Raw genomic sequence first — 14,506 nt, 5'->3', positions numbered from 1 at the left:
GAATATTATTTCAAAGACTGCTGCTGTTCTCCTCTAAAGAATCTGTATATGATCCTATCCTTCAGAATAAACATGGGCTGACTTAAAATGTAGGTCACATGCATGATGAGGTGTATGCAGCCCTGCCCCTATAACTTACTAACGGAGACACCCACTGCTAATCCTTGCAGTTTGGAACTTCTTTGATACTGCATGTTATCCCCTAATCAGGGAAACAGAAGTCCATCAAGCAGATGCTGCTACTAGTTAACAATTACTATATTAGTTGGCATATTGTGTGGAGTCCTTATGCAGATACAAGTCATACAATAATAGGTTATTATGGATTTATCTTTCAGGATAATGCCCTTTTAGCTGAGTGGCCCTCTGCAGACACAACAACTACAAACAATATCTTGCCACTTGATTTCACCAAACCAGGTTTCACCATTGATAGTGAACAGTCCAATGGCAATGAAATCTGGTTAAGATCTGAAAACCTGGACTCTGAGAACAACTTGAATTCAACATCAAAGGCTGTCCTCACTTCTTCTCCTGGTGGGATGAGTCTAGAGGAAGGGGGCCAGATTCTTCATTCTGGCACCCCATCAATATTAGAAAATGGCTCTTCTGTGGACTCTCAGGAATGGCTGTCTATCCCTGCTTCTTCAGAAGATGGTAAGTTACTTCATTTCATTTATAAAAATTGAAGCCTGGGTGACAATGTTACCTTGTGCTCAGGAGCCAGGACCCTCCAAAACAATTTCCTAGAAACTCCTATGTATTCAGTCAGTTTCACCTTCAGAATGTGCACGTGACTAAAAAGAACCAACTTCTAAATTTAAATGTTTATAGCAACTAATAAGGCCTGTTTGTCCCTAAAGACATTAATGGTGTATGTATGATCCCCGTTACTCCATTTCACAGAAACACTGCCAAGTAGTTTTAGCTGGATACAGCAGTAGATAAATCCACAGTAGATACTTCGGCATGTAAGGAGATCAAGGTATTTAATGGGGAAAAACAGAGTTACTGATCCTTGGGGACATAAGGGAAATAGAGTCTGACAAGCTAAAATTGCATAAGCTGCAACTAAATGAAAATTGTTGACTTTGTGTTTGAAGATGCTGGAGTGCCGGAAGGCTTTCTGCTGCCTTTCAGTCTACACCCTCATCTTGCGTCAAAAGAAATGCCATCCACAGACACTTCTATGGTTCCTCCAACTTCTATACCAACAATGGCCTCTACATCAGAAACAGAGCCTAATAATGAGGAAGTGATCTCTACAGAGAAGGCAAGAGAAGCCATGCCCATTGACATAGACTCTATATCCCATGACAGTCTGGAGGATGGAGAAGTATATTTAGAGGTGAACCCTCTGCAACTCGATCTGTATCCAGGAGGAGAAATTATGTATGAGGATGGATCTGGATCAGCATTTGATGCTTCAGGTCAAGAGGCATGGCCACGGGGCATAGCAACATTAGAGCCAGTTTTCTACCATCTTCCTGAAAGCTGGCTGAAAGATAAAAAAGATTCTCCGTTAATCAGAGCACAGGATACTTCTGAGGAACAGATCCTAGATTATATAATTGATTCTTTAGATAAATTAAATGGTAATTCTGAGGATGGAGGCATGACCAATGCAAGAGGGGAATTCACTGGTGACTCTGAATCAAATGTACCTGGACTTTCAGAAACGGCAACTCAGCAGGTGCCTATGTTATGGACACAAGAAACCTTGAATGTGGAACTGTCCATGAAAACATCAGAGGCATCAGGCATGTCTGATTATTCTTCATCCATTGCATATGAGCCCTCAGTGGACTATTCTTCTTTAGATATGGCAGATGAACAGACCTCCATCTCACCACATGAAAAAGATCTCTCTGTAGAAGGTCATCTCCTTACATCTACAGGGACATTCAATGTAAAACAAGCTGATGATTCCAGCGAGGATCATCAAATAATTTATGAAGTAGTAGGAAACCAGAACAGGGAAGGGACAAAGTCAGAAGAACCATCCACAATAGTCCAGTCAGGTGTAGCTGTTACAATAGGACACCAAGACATGGATTCCTCATGGTCTGGGCTCCTCACGCCAGAAACAGTCCCGACAGCAACTCCTATGATGGAAAAAATAGTCACTGATGTTTTAATGGAGGAGCAGCAAACTCCAGATTTGCACTTGACAACTCAACAAGCTTCTGGATCACTTGCTGTGAAACCAGTAAATATTTGGCCTACTCACAACACTGAAAGGGCATCTGAGAAACCTGCAGATCAAGACATGCAATCTGAAGCACCGACCAGGGTTGAAATTTCAACCATAGCTCCTTATTTACTGGAGCTGGCCACTGGTTCAGAGGATTTCACTGGATGGTCTAGTACAGACCATGACACTGGTACCCCTAGTAGCTTAAATACGGCAGTGGGTTCTTTTGCAACAGTGACTATAACAAAGACTCCTATTGGTTCTCTGTCCAGTTTCCCTACTACACAATATACAGTATCTCAGCCTACTATTAGCTCAATAAAATTGGGGGAGGACATGACTATGAGAGTACAGGATACTTCAGTGGAGCTGGATCATGTGGGCACAATGTTGTATCCTCATGAGATGAACTTGGAAGAAAGAAGTATGACTGATAGTCGCATGGAGATATCTACTAATGTCCACTCCACAGAGATGGCCAGCGTAGCTTGGCCCACGCATGCAAATCGCAACACTACCACTTCCTCACGAGCTTTAGTGGTGTTCTTTAGCCTCCGTGTTACCAACATGATGTTTTCAGAGGACCTATTCAATAAAAATTCCCCAGAATATAAGGCACTGGAGCAACGATTCTTAGAACTGGTAAGATTCACTTTATAATTAATATCTGTTACTAGCAGTTACTATAAGCCCCAAGTTAAAATCTTTTCGTACAGTGCATGAGAGTAAAGAGGGGAAAGAGACACACACACACACACACACACACAAAGTGTTTGCAACAAAATTACAGCAGCCTAGTACATCCCACAGGTTGAGAGTAACTCATATTTATGATAGTGGATGTTATTTTTATCCTGTAGTGGGAGAATTTTGGTTGGAAAATGTAATTTGAATATTAGTCTCTCAAATTTTGACATTTCACTTGTGTGTGGGACAGATTTACCAAGGCAAAAATAAATCTCTTAAATACTTAGTAATAGTGGGACAGATGCTTGGCTGCTGTAAATCATGTATTTTAATTGGCTCCACTGGCCCCTTGTGTTCACTCATTTCCAAACAGTGTCTTCATTTGCTCTATCAATGGCTAAATAATTGGGAGTGCAGAATGATACGTTACTGGATGCTCTCACCTGTTTTCATATGCTTTTTATTTAGAACAACTATTTTATTAAATCTGTAGCTCAGTGAATTAAACAGCCCATGGATCTACTGATCTCTTTAAATAGCCAATGGGTAGCAGACTGCCACAGGAGTAGTTATCAGATTTTAAACTGTAAATCAAATAGTTTGTCTGAAGTAACCACATGTATGAAGGGTGATACCCAAGAGATAAGTCCTGTTATGCAGTCTGAGCTTGCTTGGATCAAGATGGAGCACTGCATCCAGTGGGACGCACTTCTATTATAGAACAGGAAGCGTGCAGTGATTTGCTCTATATTATGAAAATTATGTGAATCTCTCAGGCTCCTGATAAGCTGCCAGTAAGGCCTTAGCTGGGTAAAAGTTTAGATACCCTTTTTTGAATGTGATTGGGATGAAATATCTAGTCTCTGTGTGTGATGTAATAGCATTACAACTGGCGTAGACAGTAGATTCAGAAATAAATCTTCTATCATTGTATTTATATAGCAGTTCAGATATTGTGTTTCCTACACTGCAGCTGGTTCCCTACCTCCAGTCCAATCTAACAGGTTTCCAGAATCTCGAAATCCTGAACTTCAGGAATGGCAGTATTGTGGTGAACAGCCGCATGAAGTTTGAAAAACCTGTGCCTCGTAATGTCACGAATGCGGTCTATATAATTCTGGAAGACTTCTGCAACACTGCCTACCAGACCATGAACCTGGCCATTGACAAGTACTCCCTGGACGTGGAATCAGGTAATGACAGTGTGAGAGTGCTGCCAGTGCAGGGAGTAGCGTCTGCTAAGTCAAATATGCTTGAAGTTCAAAAACTGAGCAGACTCTCTCAGTGTCTTAGAGAAGAGCACCATCACTCTTCTCAGCCTTGGTGTCAGCAGAGTTTTTAAAACTGTGAAAACCAATCTGTTTAGCGGGGCAGATTAAGGCAAAGTGGGACCAGCATCCACCAAAACTTTACGGCCTCCTAGAGAAGTTTGGGGCCATGTTTGGTGCTGATTTGTATACTATGTGACTCCACCAACTTCACTGTGATTGCAGGCAGAGGGAAGGTTAGATCATAGAATTTGGCCCCTGTTTTTCCCAGCCTCCCTCCCACTCCAGCACACTCGTGTTCCTGGCTCCCTCATTTGGCTGGACTCTTCCATGCAGTTCTTCCTAGGCAGGATCCTTCCTCCCAGAAATAACTCATTCAGGGGTGTAAATATACTGGGAAATTGCTTCCTGCTGGAATACAGTGTTGCGTCATGGCATTAACACACTGTGTAGAGAGGGTTAATGTCCTGGCAGCTGCTCCTATTTCACTATAACAAACATACGTGTTAATTATCACGACTCCTCAAGTCACTATCTAACATTACATAACCTATGACTGTAGATTGACTCCAAGTTGCACTTCTATCTTCTGGACATTCTTGCATCTTTAATCTAATTCCCAAAAGATGGTGAATTTTTACTCTGGAATTCTGGGTCTGATCTCAGTAACAGTGAAAAAGACCTTTCCTTAATCAATTCCTCTGGTTATGGGGTGGGGGTGGTGTTTTCTATATTTGTCTTCCTCTATTGCCAGAGATAACTGTGCAAACACATGATCTCCAGGAGATACCTCACCATAATACAATGCTTGCAATTAAGGAGTCAGCATTTACCAAGAGTTAGCATAGATTAGCAACGGAGAAATATTTTTCCCTATACTAAAAACAGGAAATAACTGTGATACTTATTGGCAAATGGTGATTACTGCATTGAAGTAGCTTGTCTCCCACCAGAGAGGGGGAGAGATGATCTAATTTGGTTAGAAAATCTTCAGTATTGATTTTTAAACTGTCCTTAATTAATGTCATTTTATAGTTCAGATTTCAGTGGATGTGGTGATAGATCAGGGATCAAAGGAAGTGCAGGCTCTTCCTCTGTGTGCACACATTGTCTAGCACACTGTGTGTACTATAAGGATACATACAAACCTCACTACGCTTTCCCCAGGGCTGTAATACAGCTCTTCTATAATGAATAGTGCTGGAGTTCAGCTGTATTTTAAGCAGAGAGTAACTTTGAGAAATGGCAAAAGTTCCAGTGATGGAAAGTATGAAAGAGGCAGCATAGTCCAGTGGCTAGAGAACTAAAATGTGGGGGGCAGGAGATCTAAGTTCTGTGCTCAGCTCTTCCACTGACTCACTGTCTAGTCTTGGGCAAGTCACTTATCCCTATATTATACACGGGAACGTGGGGTACAAAGAGGTTAACACAACATATGCTCTTTGGCAAAGCTCTTTCAGATCTATGCATTAGAAATGCTATATTTGTACTAAGAATGACCAGGAGTCTTGAATGATCTCCATGGTTGGTTTTCAGTATGGTAGATAACAATGCTCATTGATGTAGAGCAGACCAGGTAGCTAAAAACTATCCAATCTGTTATCTACATTCTCTCTCTCTGTTTTCAGGAGATCAAGCTGATCCGTGCAAGTTCCAGGCTTGCAATGAGTTCTCCGAATGCTTAGTAAATCGCTGGAGTGGTGAGGCAGAGTGTGTGTGTTATCCTGGCTATCTAAGCATTGAAGGATTGCCCTGTAACAGCATCTGTGACCTGGAACCAGACTTTTGCCAAAATGATGGGAAGTGTGACATAATCCCAGGACAAGGGGCCATCTGTAGGTATGTTATTCTTTGTCTTATTGGCTTTCAGAAACAGGAAGTACAAACCTTGTTTCCCTGTTCTATATCCTCATCCCCCCAAAAAACTGAAACAACAAAACGGCATAATGTTGAGTGTAATGACAGAGGTCCCAAATGATTAACGCTCAATCCATTGTTTGATGTATTTGTGGCAAAATGTTACAAATCATTATAAAAGGTCACTTCGTTGGTTTTTAGAAAATTCAGATTTGTAAGGAAAATCCAATATCCCTGAGTTAAAAATGGTACTCTCAACTGAGGAGAAACCAATATGAACAAATATCAAGATAGGGGAAAAAATCCTGTACAAATGATCAAAGACCAGAACAAACAGAGCCGTTTGTTTTCAGTTTTTGAAAGATGCTGGCCTACTCTGACAGGCAGTCTATGCTGGCATGATAACCTACACCATTATCCAGGTAACAGAGTGACTAGCAAAACGAACAATAGGATGATGAAGGCTAGATATTTAATACATTTTTGTTACCAGAGACTTGAGGCCTGATTCTGGTGTAAGTTTAAGTACTTTAGTGGAATTACTCTGATTTATACAACTGCATGAGGAAAACTATCATTTTTGCTCCTCAACCAAATTCCAGTGTTCTTGCTACATATTAAAAATATGTAGTTTTCTTATGGGAAACCATGACAATATTTAAAAAAAATAAACACAGATTTCAAAGCAGGGGGTTGGGTAGGGAGAGCTGATGCAAGAAAAAGGAAAATTAACATACTAATTATTATTTGACTAGAAAAAAAATCACCTGCAATAAGTATTAAGATCTCAGGAATTAGGATCCATACTTGACTCACATAAGAGTTACAACAACCAACAACAGAGAAATTAAATATGCATTTTAAAACTACAAAAAGGGATGTTTTAAAGCTGTCTTTTAACCACAGATGTGTATTATAGATTTAATTAGATCTGTAATATACACACATACCACACTTTTGTCAAATAATAATTAACATTTAAAATTCCCTACAAAAAATATCCCCCTATATTTGCTAAATGGCACTCCCGTAAAATTCTTAAACAACCTTAATTGGCATGTTAGCAACAGAAAGTTTAATGCTTAGTAATTACTCAAGGCAGCTATAGTAGTAAAGTATCTGATTTTTTTTCCCCATTGATCTCTTGGTATTAGTATTTAATTTTCTTGTTTTCTTGTTTTTTTGCTGGTGTGGGGGATTACAGATGTCGTGTAGGTGAGAACTGGTGGTACAGAGGAGAGCACTGTGAAGAGTATGTCTCGGAGCCATTGGTTGTGGGTATCGCGATTGCTTCAGTGGCTGGCTTCCTTCTTGTGGCATCCGCTGTCGTTTTCTTCCTGGCCAGGACCCTTCGAGACCAGTACTCAAAAAGTGACACTGAGGACTCATTAGGGTATGTAGAGCATCTAAAGTTCTAGAGCACTACTGGCCAGCAGCTACAGCTCCGATGCGAACCCCAAATTACAAACCTGAGTAACAAAAGGTGGATGTGCTCAAGGGTTGCAGGCATAATCTCCACCACTCCACTTGATTTTCTAACCTGCCAGCATTGCTACAAATAAGGATTTAACTTCAGCCAGCTAGCTTTCCTCCAAGCTCAATTTGCATGCAAACACTGGGTAAGTATATCTAAAGCACCAGTGAGGTCAGATGAGGCAGAGGATATGGAGCTGGATGTCATCAGTATATGGCAGAAAGCAAAGCTTGTATTGCCTCACTTACCCTTCTAACTGCATCATCTGCACAAGAGGGATGGGTTTGCCCTGAACTTGTATGAGCAAACCCAAAGATCCTGTGAGCAACTGTCCAAAAACCACTCTGTGGGATTTCTTATAGAGAAGGAAAATGTAATCACTTATGGCCATCCACTCTATCTGCTCTTGCTAGGGATTGCAGATGTGTCAAACGGCACCAAAGACAGCATGAAAAGCTGATCTACATCCATTCCTAGGATGAGATAAACCATCACCACCTCCTGCATAGTTTTTTTTTTGGCTTTCAGGCCTGAAACTAGGTTGACTGAGGTCAAAGAAATCCCAGGACTTCCAAGTTACCTCATCACGGCCTCTGAAGCTCCCTTCACAAATGGAAATTGGATGCAAGGTCATTAGCTGACCAGGTTGTCAAAACACTGTTTTTGAGCAGAGGCCTTTGTTAAGAAGAGCTAGCAGCCTACCCCCAAAAGGAGGCAGTGGCAGTCGACACACACAGCACGCCCACTTCTCCCATGGCCTCACTAATCCAAAGGGACATGAGCTGAACTCCACAGCTCTTTCCTAAAATACCCTGAAGATGTTTTGAAGAGCACTCCAAAAGACTGCACTACTTGACCTCTGTCTCTTGTTTTTCTCTCTCACAGGCAGGGTGATAGCCTCTCCTCCATTGAGAATGCAGTGAAGTACAATCCTATGTATGAGAGTGATACCACTGGGTACAGCCACTACTATCGGAGATACCCACAGCTCACCTCGTACAGCTCTACCAGTGCAGAGACATCCACAGACTACAGCAGTGAAGAGATAAGGCACATTTATGAGCACAGTGAGCTCACAAAGGAGGTGGGTGACTTTGTAGTTTTGCTCCCCGCCGTGCTAGGTGGTGGGACTATGACCGAGCCTTGTGAGGTATCTTAAAGCTGCTAGTAACTATACAACTCCTCCCAGCACTTGTGCTCAGAATACAAATACTAGACTTGTGGCTGCACTCTGTGCAGATGTTTGAGAGGGAGATGGCTTCTTGCCTCCTTTGTGTACACACAGGTAGAGCTAGAGTCTAGCTTGTAAGGAGTTTCACATGGTTGAGCAGCTGCACTTTTAAATACTTTGATATTTTAATGGAGCTTCAGTTAAAGCTATTCCTGTCCTAGCAGAGGCACACTGTTGGACTTTATTTTTTTGAAGTTGGTGTCCTCCCAAAAGGCCACTTGTCTTGGCTGCCAGCTCCATCCCTGAAGGGAGCAGTGCCTTCTTTCAGAGCTGTCAAAAGCTAAAATCTCCTCCAAGGATGCACACATGCTTTTAAATGTCTAGTTCTTAAGAGAATCTTCTGCAAAGTTCTGGAGTGTTGGCCCATTTCCACATTTATATGTAGACAGACAAGGGTAGCCAGCAGCTATGATGCTGGTCTGGGAGCCTGCAGATGAGGGGTCTAGTCTCAGTTGTGCTGGCAATCTGGCCCTGAAGCCTTGAGCAAGTCAGATTGTTGCTACTAATGCCCTTCTGTACAATATTCATCTGCAGATCTCAAAGGTGCTCTGTAACAGTCCTAGTTATAATTAAATGTGGGAGACAGCGGGTCCCAGGAAGGATGTTATCCTGGCGTCTGATTTCATTGTTGAGGCCTTGAGCTGAAATACTGATTTTCTATGTTTAATTGAGTAAAATTATTTTTACTTTAATTTCCCCCAGTTTTTAAATCTGTATAGAACTTTCAGAAGTCTAAAATTATAAAGCTACAGCCATTATCACCTTGGATTACTAGTAGTGTTGACCAACTTAAGCACATACATACACACATACACACTCTAGAAAGAGCTGTTTTTGTCATGTCTAAAAGAACATATCTTAAGGAATATACTTTCAATGACCCAGTGCTGTGAAGGGGTTTTTTAAGCTGTATTTTCAGCAGTTTGTATGGCTGTCATAAGTACTGTATAAACGACAGTTGTCATTCCTATAGGCTCTATCAATGTAGGGCATAATTCTCTCACTCTCACTGCTGTGAATTATGAATAATTACATTGAAGTCTATATAGTTACCGGTAAAGATGAGAATCAGACCCACATTACTGGACATTCTGTTTGCATACTCACGCAAGGGTAGCCTCTTTTGAGGGTAAAAGATTTTCTCCATTCATAATCTCTCTTGACTTTTACTAAATTGTATTAATAGCTTCCATCGATATTAGCAGACACACTAATTTTAAAGAGTTGCTCTAATTTTATTAAGAAAATAATGACTAGAATCCCTTTAAAGTGTTCTGCAAATTATTTAAACTGAAGGCTATACATGCCCAATAATTTACAAAATGTGCCCAATTCCAGTGTTTGTTCCTTTACTAGGGAAGTATACAAGTCAGCTGTAATGTAGAGTAAAAGTGGTCCAACCTTTTAGTGTTATTTTTTTAGTATTTAGAGCTGTGCACTTTATTTTGGTTCTTGTAATATTATTGTGTGTCTTGTATTACAGGAAATCCAGGACAGAATACGGATTATAGAGCTTTATGCCAAAGATCGGCAGTTTGCAGAGTTTGTTAGACAACATCAAATGTAAGTGAAGTGTGTTCTCTGAATAACATTCTGGCAGTTTTCCACGTGCTTGTCTCTATTATATTGCCTGTGTCAGTCTCCTTTCTAAAGCAAGGCAGGCTGTTGTGTGTGTGGTGAGGGGGGAGGGGGGAAGAGATGGGAATTACAGTTTGGTTGCTGACTTACTTGGGGATGTTGGGCACTTCTGTCCCAGTTTCCTCATCTGAAAAGTGGGGGGGATGATGATCTATACACCATTCGGATGGCATAGCTAGTTAGATTTGATCTAATCTCCCTTTTCAGGCTTGATTCCCCTTAATTTCAGTGAGAATCTTACTTGAATAAGGATGGCATGATCAAGACTTAGTCTGTACATGGTATTAAAATACTAATATTTAGCCCTAATTACTCTTAGATTTAGTCAATCATTGGCACTGAACTCTTCCAGTGTTTTGCTAGCAGCTGATTGTTACTCTAATTATTCATCTTATAAGGTGCAAATAGACAACATTAAAAGGGATAATAATACTGTAATCCAAAAGCCATATTCACATTAGGCATAACCAGCTCTCTGTTATGTTCATAATGTTTCACTCAAGTACTTTTCAGTAACCAGCAATCTATTAACTGTCTTACTGTAAATAGAGCTTGCTTTATTACTTGGTCCTTGAACTAACAATATACTCAAAACAGATAAACACTGGTCTATTCCCCCCTGCAAGTAGCCATGGGTACTAGAGCAGGATATGTGAGACCTTATATCTAATGGGGAATAGTCCTTGACAGACACAAACAGCTTCAAAAGATTGTTGTTATTCCTAAGAAGAAATGATTAAATCAATAATATACTTGTTGTCCCAGACAAGAGGGGGCGGGAAGCCAGTACAAATTACCGGCGCCCAGCTTCGTCAGCCATTTAGCCAGTCTGCCCTTGCTGGGGGGCCCCCAAATTTTTTTTTTCCACTGGGGCCCGAACCCGTTCTTCACTGCCCTAGTCCCAGGGTAAAATACTAGTTATTGAACCACAATAACTAGTCAATGCCCATTGAACTGGTTTGTTGCAAAGGTACATTTGATCTGCATATATAGATCAGAGGGAGCAGTTTACTCTGACCAGTGCAATTTCCTGAGATGTGTCAAAGGATGAGACTCCCAGAAAAACAACTGTTAGAGGCAGAGATTCTTCATGGAAAGGGAACGGTGAAGCCAGGCCTCTTGCCTGTATCTGCACAGAAGCCTAATTTTTCAGGATTGGCTAGTGATTTTGGGAGCACAGCACCCAAGATTTAAGTTCCTCCGAGATGCCAAGTTGGGCATCCAAAAACATTAGTCATTTCTGAAAAAAAGTAGATGAGGCAACAGAAGCAAATGGGTACCAGAGAGGCATGTGACATGAAATAATTGCCTGTGTTTTATGAAACAGATTAACAGAGCCTTTTCAGGATCTCTGGTTAATATTCAGTGGTTTCTCTTCAAAATTGGAGTTTGAAAACTGTCAGACAAGCAAATCTTACCAGTTTGCAGTGCTGAATCTGAAGTACTCAAGGATGACAATGAACTAAACACTAAGTCACTGGTAGAGAGTATTATCTGGAATTGTGGGTCCCATAAAATTATAAACCTGTCATGTTAACATCTGAACTTAGTCTCCACAGCTTCGGGGACTCAAGGCCTGCTATTGGACATTCTATTAGATTACTTTTAGCTGATTCTAGTATAGAGCAACCTACTGATTCCTGTCTCTAACTCATTCTAAATATATTTTAATAATCATATTTTAGGGTTTTTATAAATGTGTTCTAAATAGTACTTTCTGGTCCACAACAAAAACTAGGAGATAACAGACACACAAAATCTGCTAAAACCATGGGAATTCCAGGAAGGCAAGTACTACACTGATAATCTGCTACTACCCTAATGCTTGCAATTCAACTTATTACTGCAGGAGTTTTTAACCTTCAGAAAAAGGTATGATAGATTTCTAATTAGTGTAGTTAAACACATAAGAGGGCTTACAATGATAGAGATCTGATGCAAGCAGTTAATAGATTATGAATTTCTACCTGTTGCATTAGTGCTATTTTAGCTATCTGAATGTTTGTTTAAAACAGCTGTAATTTAAGAATATTGGAGTAAAATATTTCAGGGGAATAGATTAAAAGTAAAGATCTGTCAGCTACAGAAGCAAAATGTTGTGGGACCAATAAGTCAGGCATTTCAAATGCTGAAATTCCTTTAATTTAGAATAACTATGGTCTGTATTTAAAATGAACATCTTTTAAATTTTCCACAGCTGGAAAGTAAGAAGGGTTGCCCTATTATGAGCTTTGAAACAAAGCCTAGAGAAAAATGTAATCACTACTTGTCTGTTTTTTTCCCATTTCAGGAAGCTGCTTTAAAAAAAAAATTGAAGCCAGAAGAAGTTTTGTGGATGATGACCTTGTTGCCCTAGTAACAGGGCACAGATGTAACTGCAAAGTTACATATAGTCTTTATGTTGTATGGATCTTAAATACTGCTGGTTGGATGCAGATGTTTTCTAAATGAATGATTAACTGTAAGAATGTTTGTCTGGCTTTTCTGAGTACAGTTATGGGTGACGAGGTCGTGAAAATTCACTTTTACTTATCAGGGAAAACGCAGTTCCTGAACTGGACATTGAAAATTTGTGCATGTATTTTCTAATCTCTAACTTTTTCTTTGCATAGTAAGCAAAAAATCTTTAACTGAAATACATATGTTACTCTGTTTTCCTCCCTCACTGTGGATGTTTAGAGGTTTCAAAAGTAAAATATTATCAGGGGAAATATTTGGGGTGTAGGTAAGAGGTTTGTAGAATGATACTGGTTCTGCTCAAGTGATCCTAGCATTATCTTGATATGGCCCAATACTAATCCCAGAAAAAATGTATTACTGTCTAGCTAGAGAAATTTGTTTTGTATGGCAGGCTGAATTACCCTTGTTTGTTGCTCACCGATTAAAATAAAACAGTCACATACTTCATAATGTTCAGCTCCCAGCTCTCATGACAAACCTCATGTCTCTTTAATCGCTTTTAAAACAATGTTGCTGGCTTTCAACTGCAAGATGTTAACTTGGGGAGATGGTGCAGTACTTAGTGGTCACTACCACAAAACATACTAGAATGAGTGTTTGCTCTGCTTCTCTCCCAGTTCCAGACTCGGGAAAACAAGGGCTAGACCCCCGGCCCATCTTTGCAGAACATTTCTAGAATATTACATCATCCTAAATTATTTTAAATGTAGCGAAATTTTATTTTTTTGCTTCTTTAGGTTAGTGAATGCAGTATTTACTGTACAGTTATTTTGTTCCCTATGATTGTAGCACAATTAAGCCCTTATGAAAATAACCAAAGACTTATTACACCTTTCCTGTTGTTTATTCCCTTGGCACTGAATTTCTCTTCTTAGAATTGTCTACAGCCATCATTCAGACTAAAGCCAATTAAAATTCAGCTGACATATTTGAATAATACACTAGTCAATCACTAGCTTTATTTAAAAAAATCAGACCCTGTTTACTTCCGCATTTGAGTCAGATATTGTAGTATTTACCTGTCAATACAGTTTATAGTTTTGCCTCCCCACTTTCGGCTTAGGGGAAAGCTAATGTTAAACCTTTAAACTGCTTTCCAGATTTAATTACTTAGAAATAAAAATAAATTTGTTTTTAAGAACAGATTTTATAGAAAGATGTGCTTCCAATGCAAATTTGGACCTGTATTTTGAACCCTCAAAAGTTCCTATGGGTTTGGTACGGCTTATTGAGAGGGAGGGTGCCAGCATGAAATTTGGCTCTGGATCCAGGTTTGAAGTCCAAGCTCAGGGATATTCACATCTTTAGTATTTAATACTAAACAGTAACATTTTGTCACCTGATTTAATACCCACTGACCAATGAAGTTAGTCCAGAGGCCCACCAGTGCCAACAAACCCCTCCTCACCATGACTAGACAGCTAGGGGAGACTCCTGTGAAGAAAAACACTTCTTCCAAAGGCTTTTAGCTGGTGTGGGAGAACATTTCACCAGACTGGTGAATTATCCTCAATTTCAATGCCAGGGGTAAGGACTCATGGTTTAAGTGTAAAGCTGGAAATCAACTTTTTTAACAGCCCATGAACAGTAATTGGGTGGCGCTTAGTAATGCTGTAGTCAGTTAGCCAGATTCTGTGGAGTAGTAATATCACTGTCTGCATAATCTGTTTTCAAAGATGATCCTTTGGCACTGTAAA

At 40.1% G+C, this 14,506-nt stretch overlaps 1 protein-coding gene across 1 annotated transcript in view; it reads left to right on the top strand.

Moving 5' to 3' along the window:
* IMPG2 (interphotoreceptor matrix proteoglycan 2) overlaps positions 1-13,212 on the top strand; it is a 113,206-nt gene extending 99,994 nt beyond the window's left edge. The window contains exons 14-21 of the mRNA XM_032804500.1: positions 339-657; positions 1,104-2,836; positions 3,855-4,074; positions 5,778-5,988; positions 7,211-7,399; positions 8,366-8,564; positions 10,195-10,274; positions 12,640-13,212. Of these exons, the coding sequence (XP_032660391.1) occupies positions 339-657; positions 1,104-2,836; positions 3,855-4,074; positions 5,778-5,988; positions 7,211-7,399; positions 8,366-8,564; positions 10,195-10,274; positions 12,640-12,652 (2,964 nt within the window). The 3' untranslated portion in view covers positions 12,653-13,212. The remainder of the gene's footprint in view (positions 1-338; positions 658-1,103; positions 2,837-3,854; positions 4,075-5,777; positions 5,989-7,210; positions 7,400-8,365; positions 8,565-10,194; positions 10,275-12,639) is intronic.
* Positions 13,213-14,506: the final 1,294 nt, after the last annotated feature.

The sequence above is a fragment of the Chelonoidis abingdonii genome, chromosome 1 (genome assembly GCF_003597395.2).
Source record: "Chelonoidis abingdonii isolate Lonesome George chromosome 1, CheloAbing_2.0, whole genome shotgun sequence".
In the NCBI taxonomy this organism is placed as follows: Eukaryota; Metazoa; Chordata; order Testudines; family Testudinidae; genus Chelonoidis; species Chelonoidis abingdonii.
The sequence above is the reverse complement of the archived record's forward strand: the minus strand, read 5'-3'. Positions and strand labels throughout refer to the sequence as shown.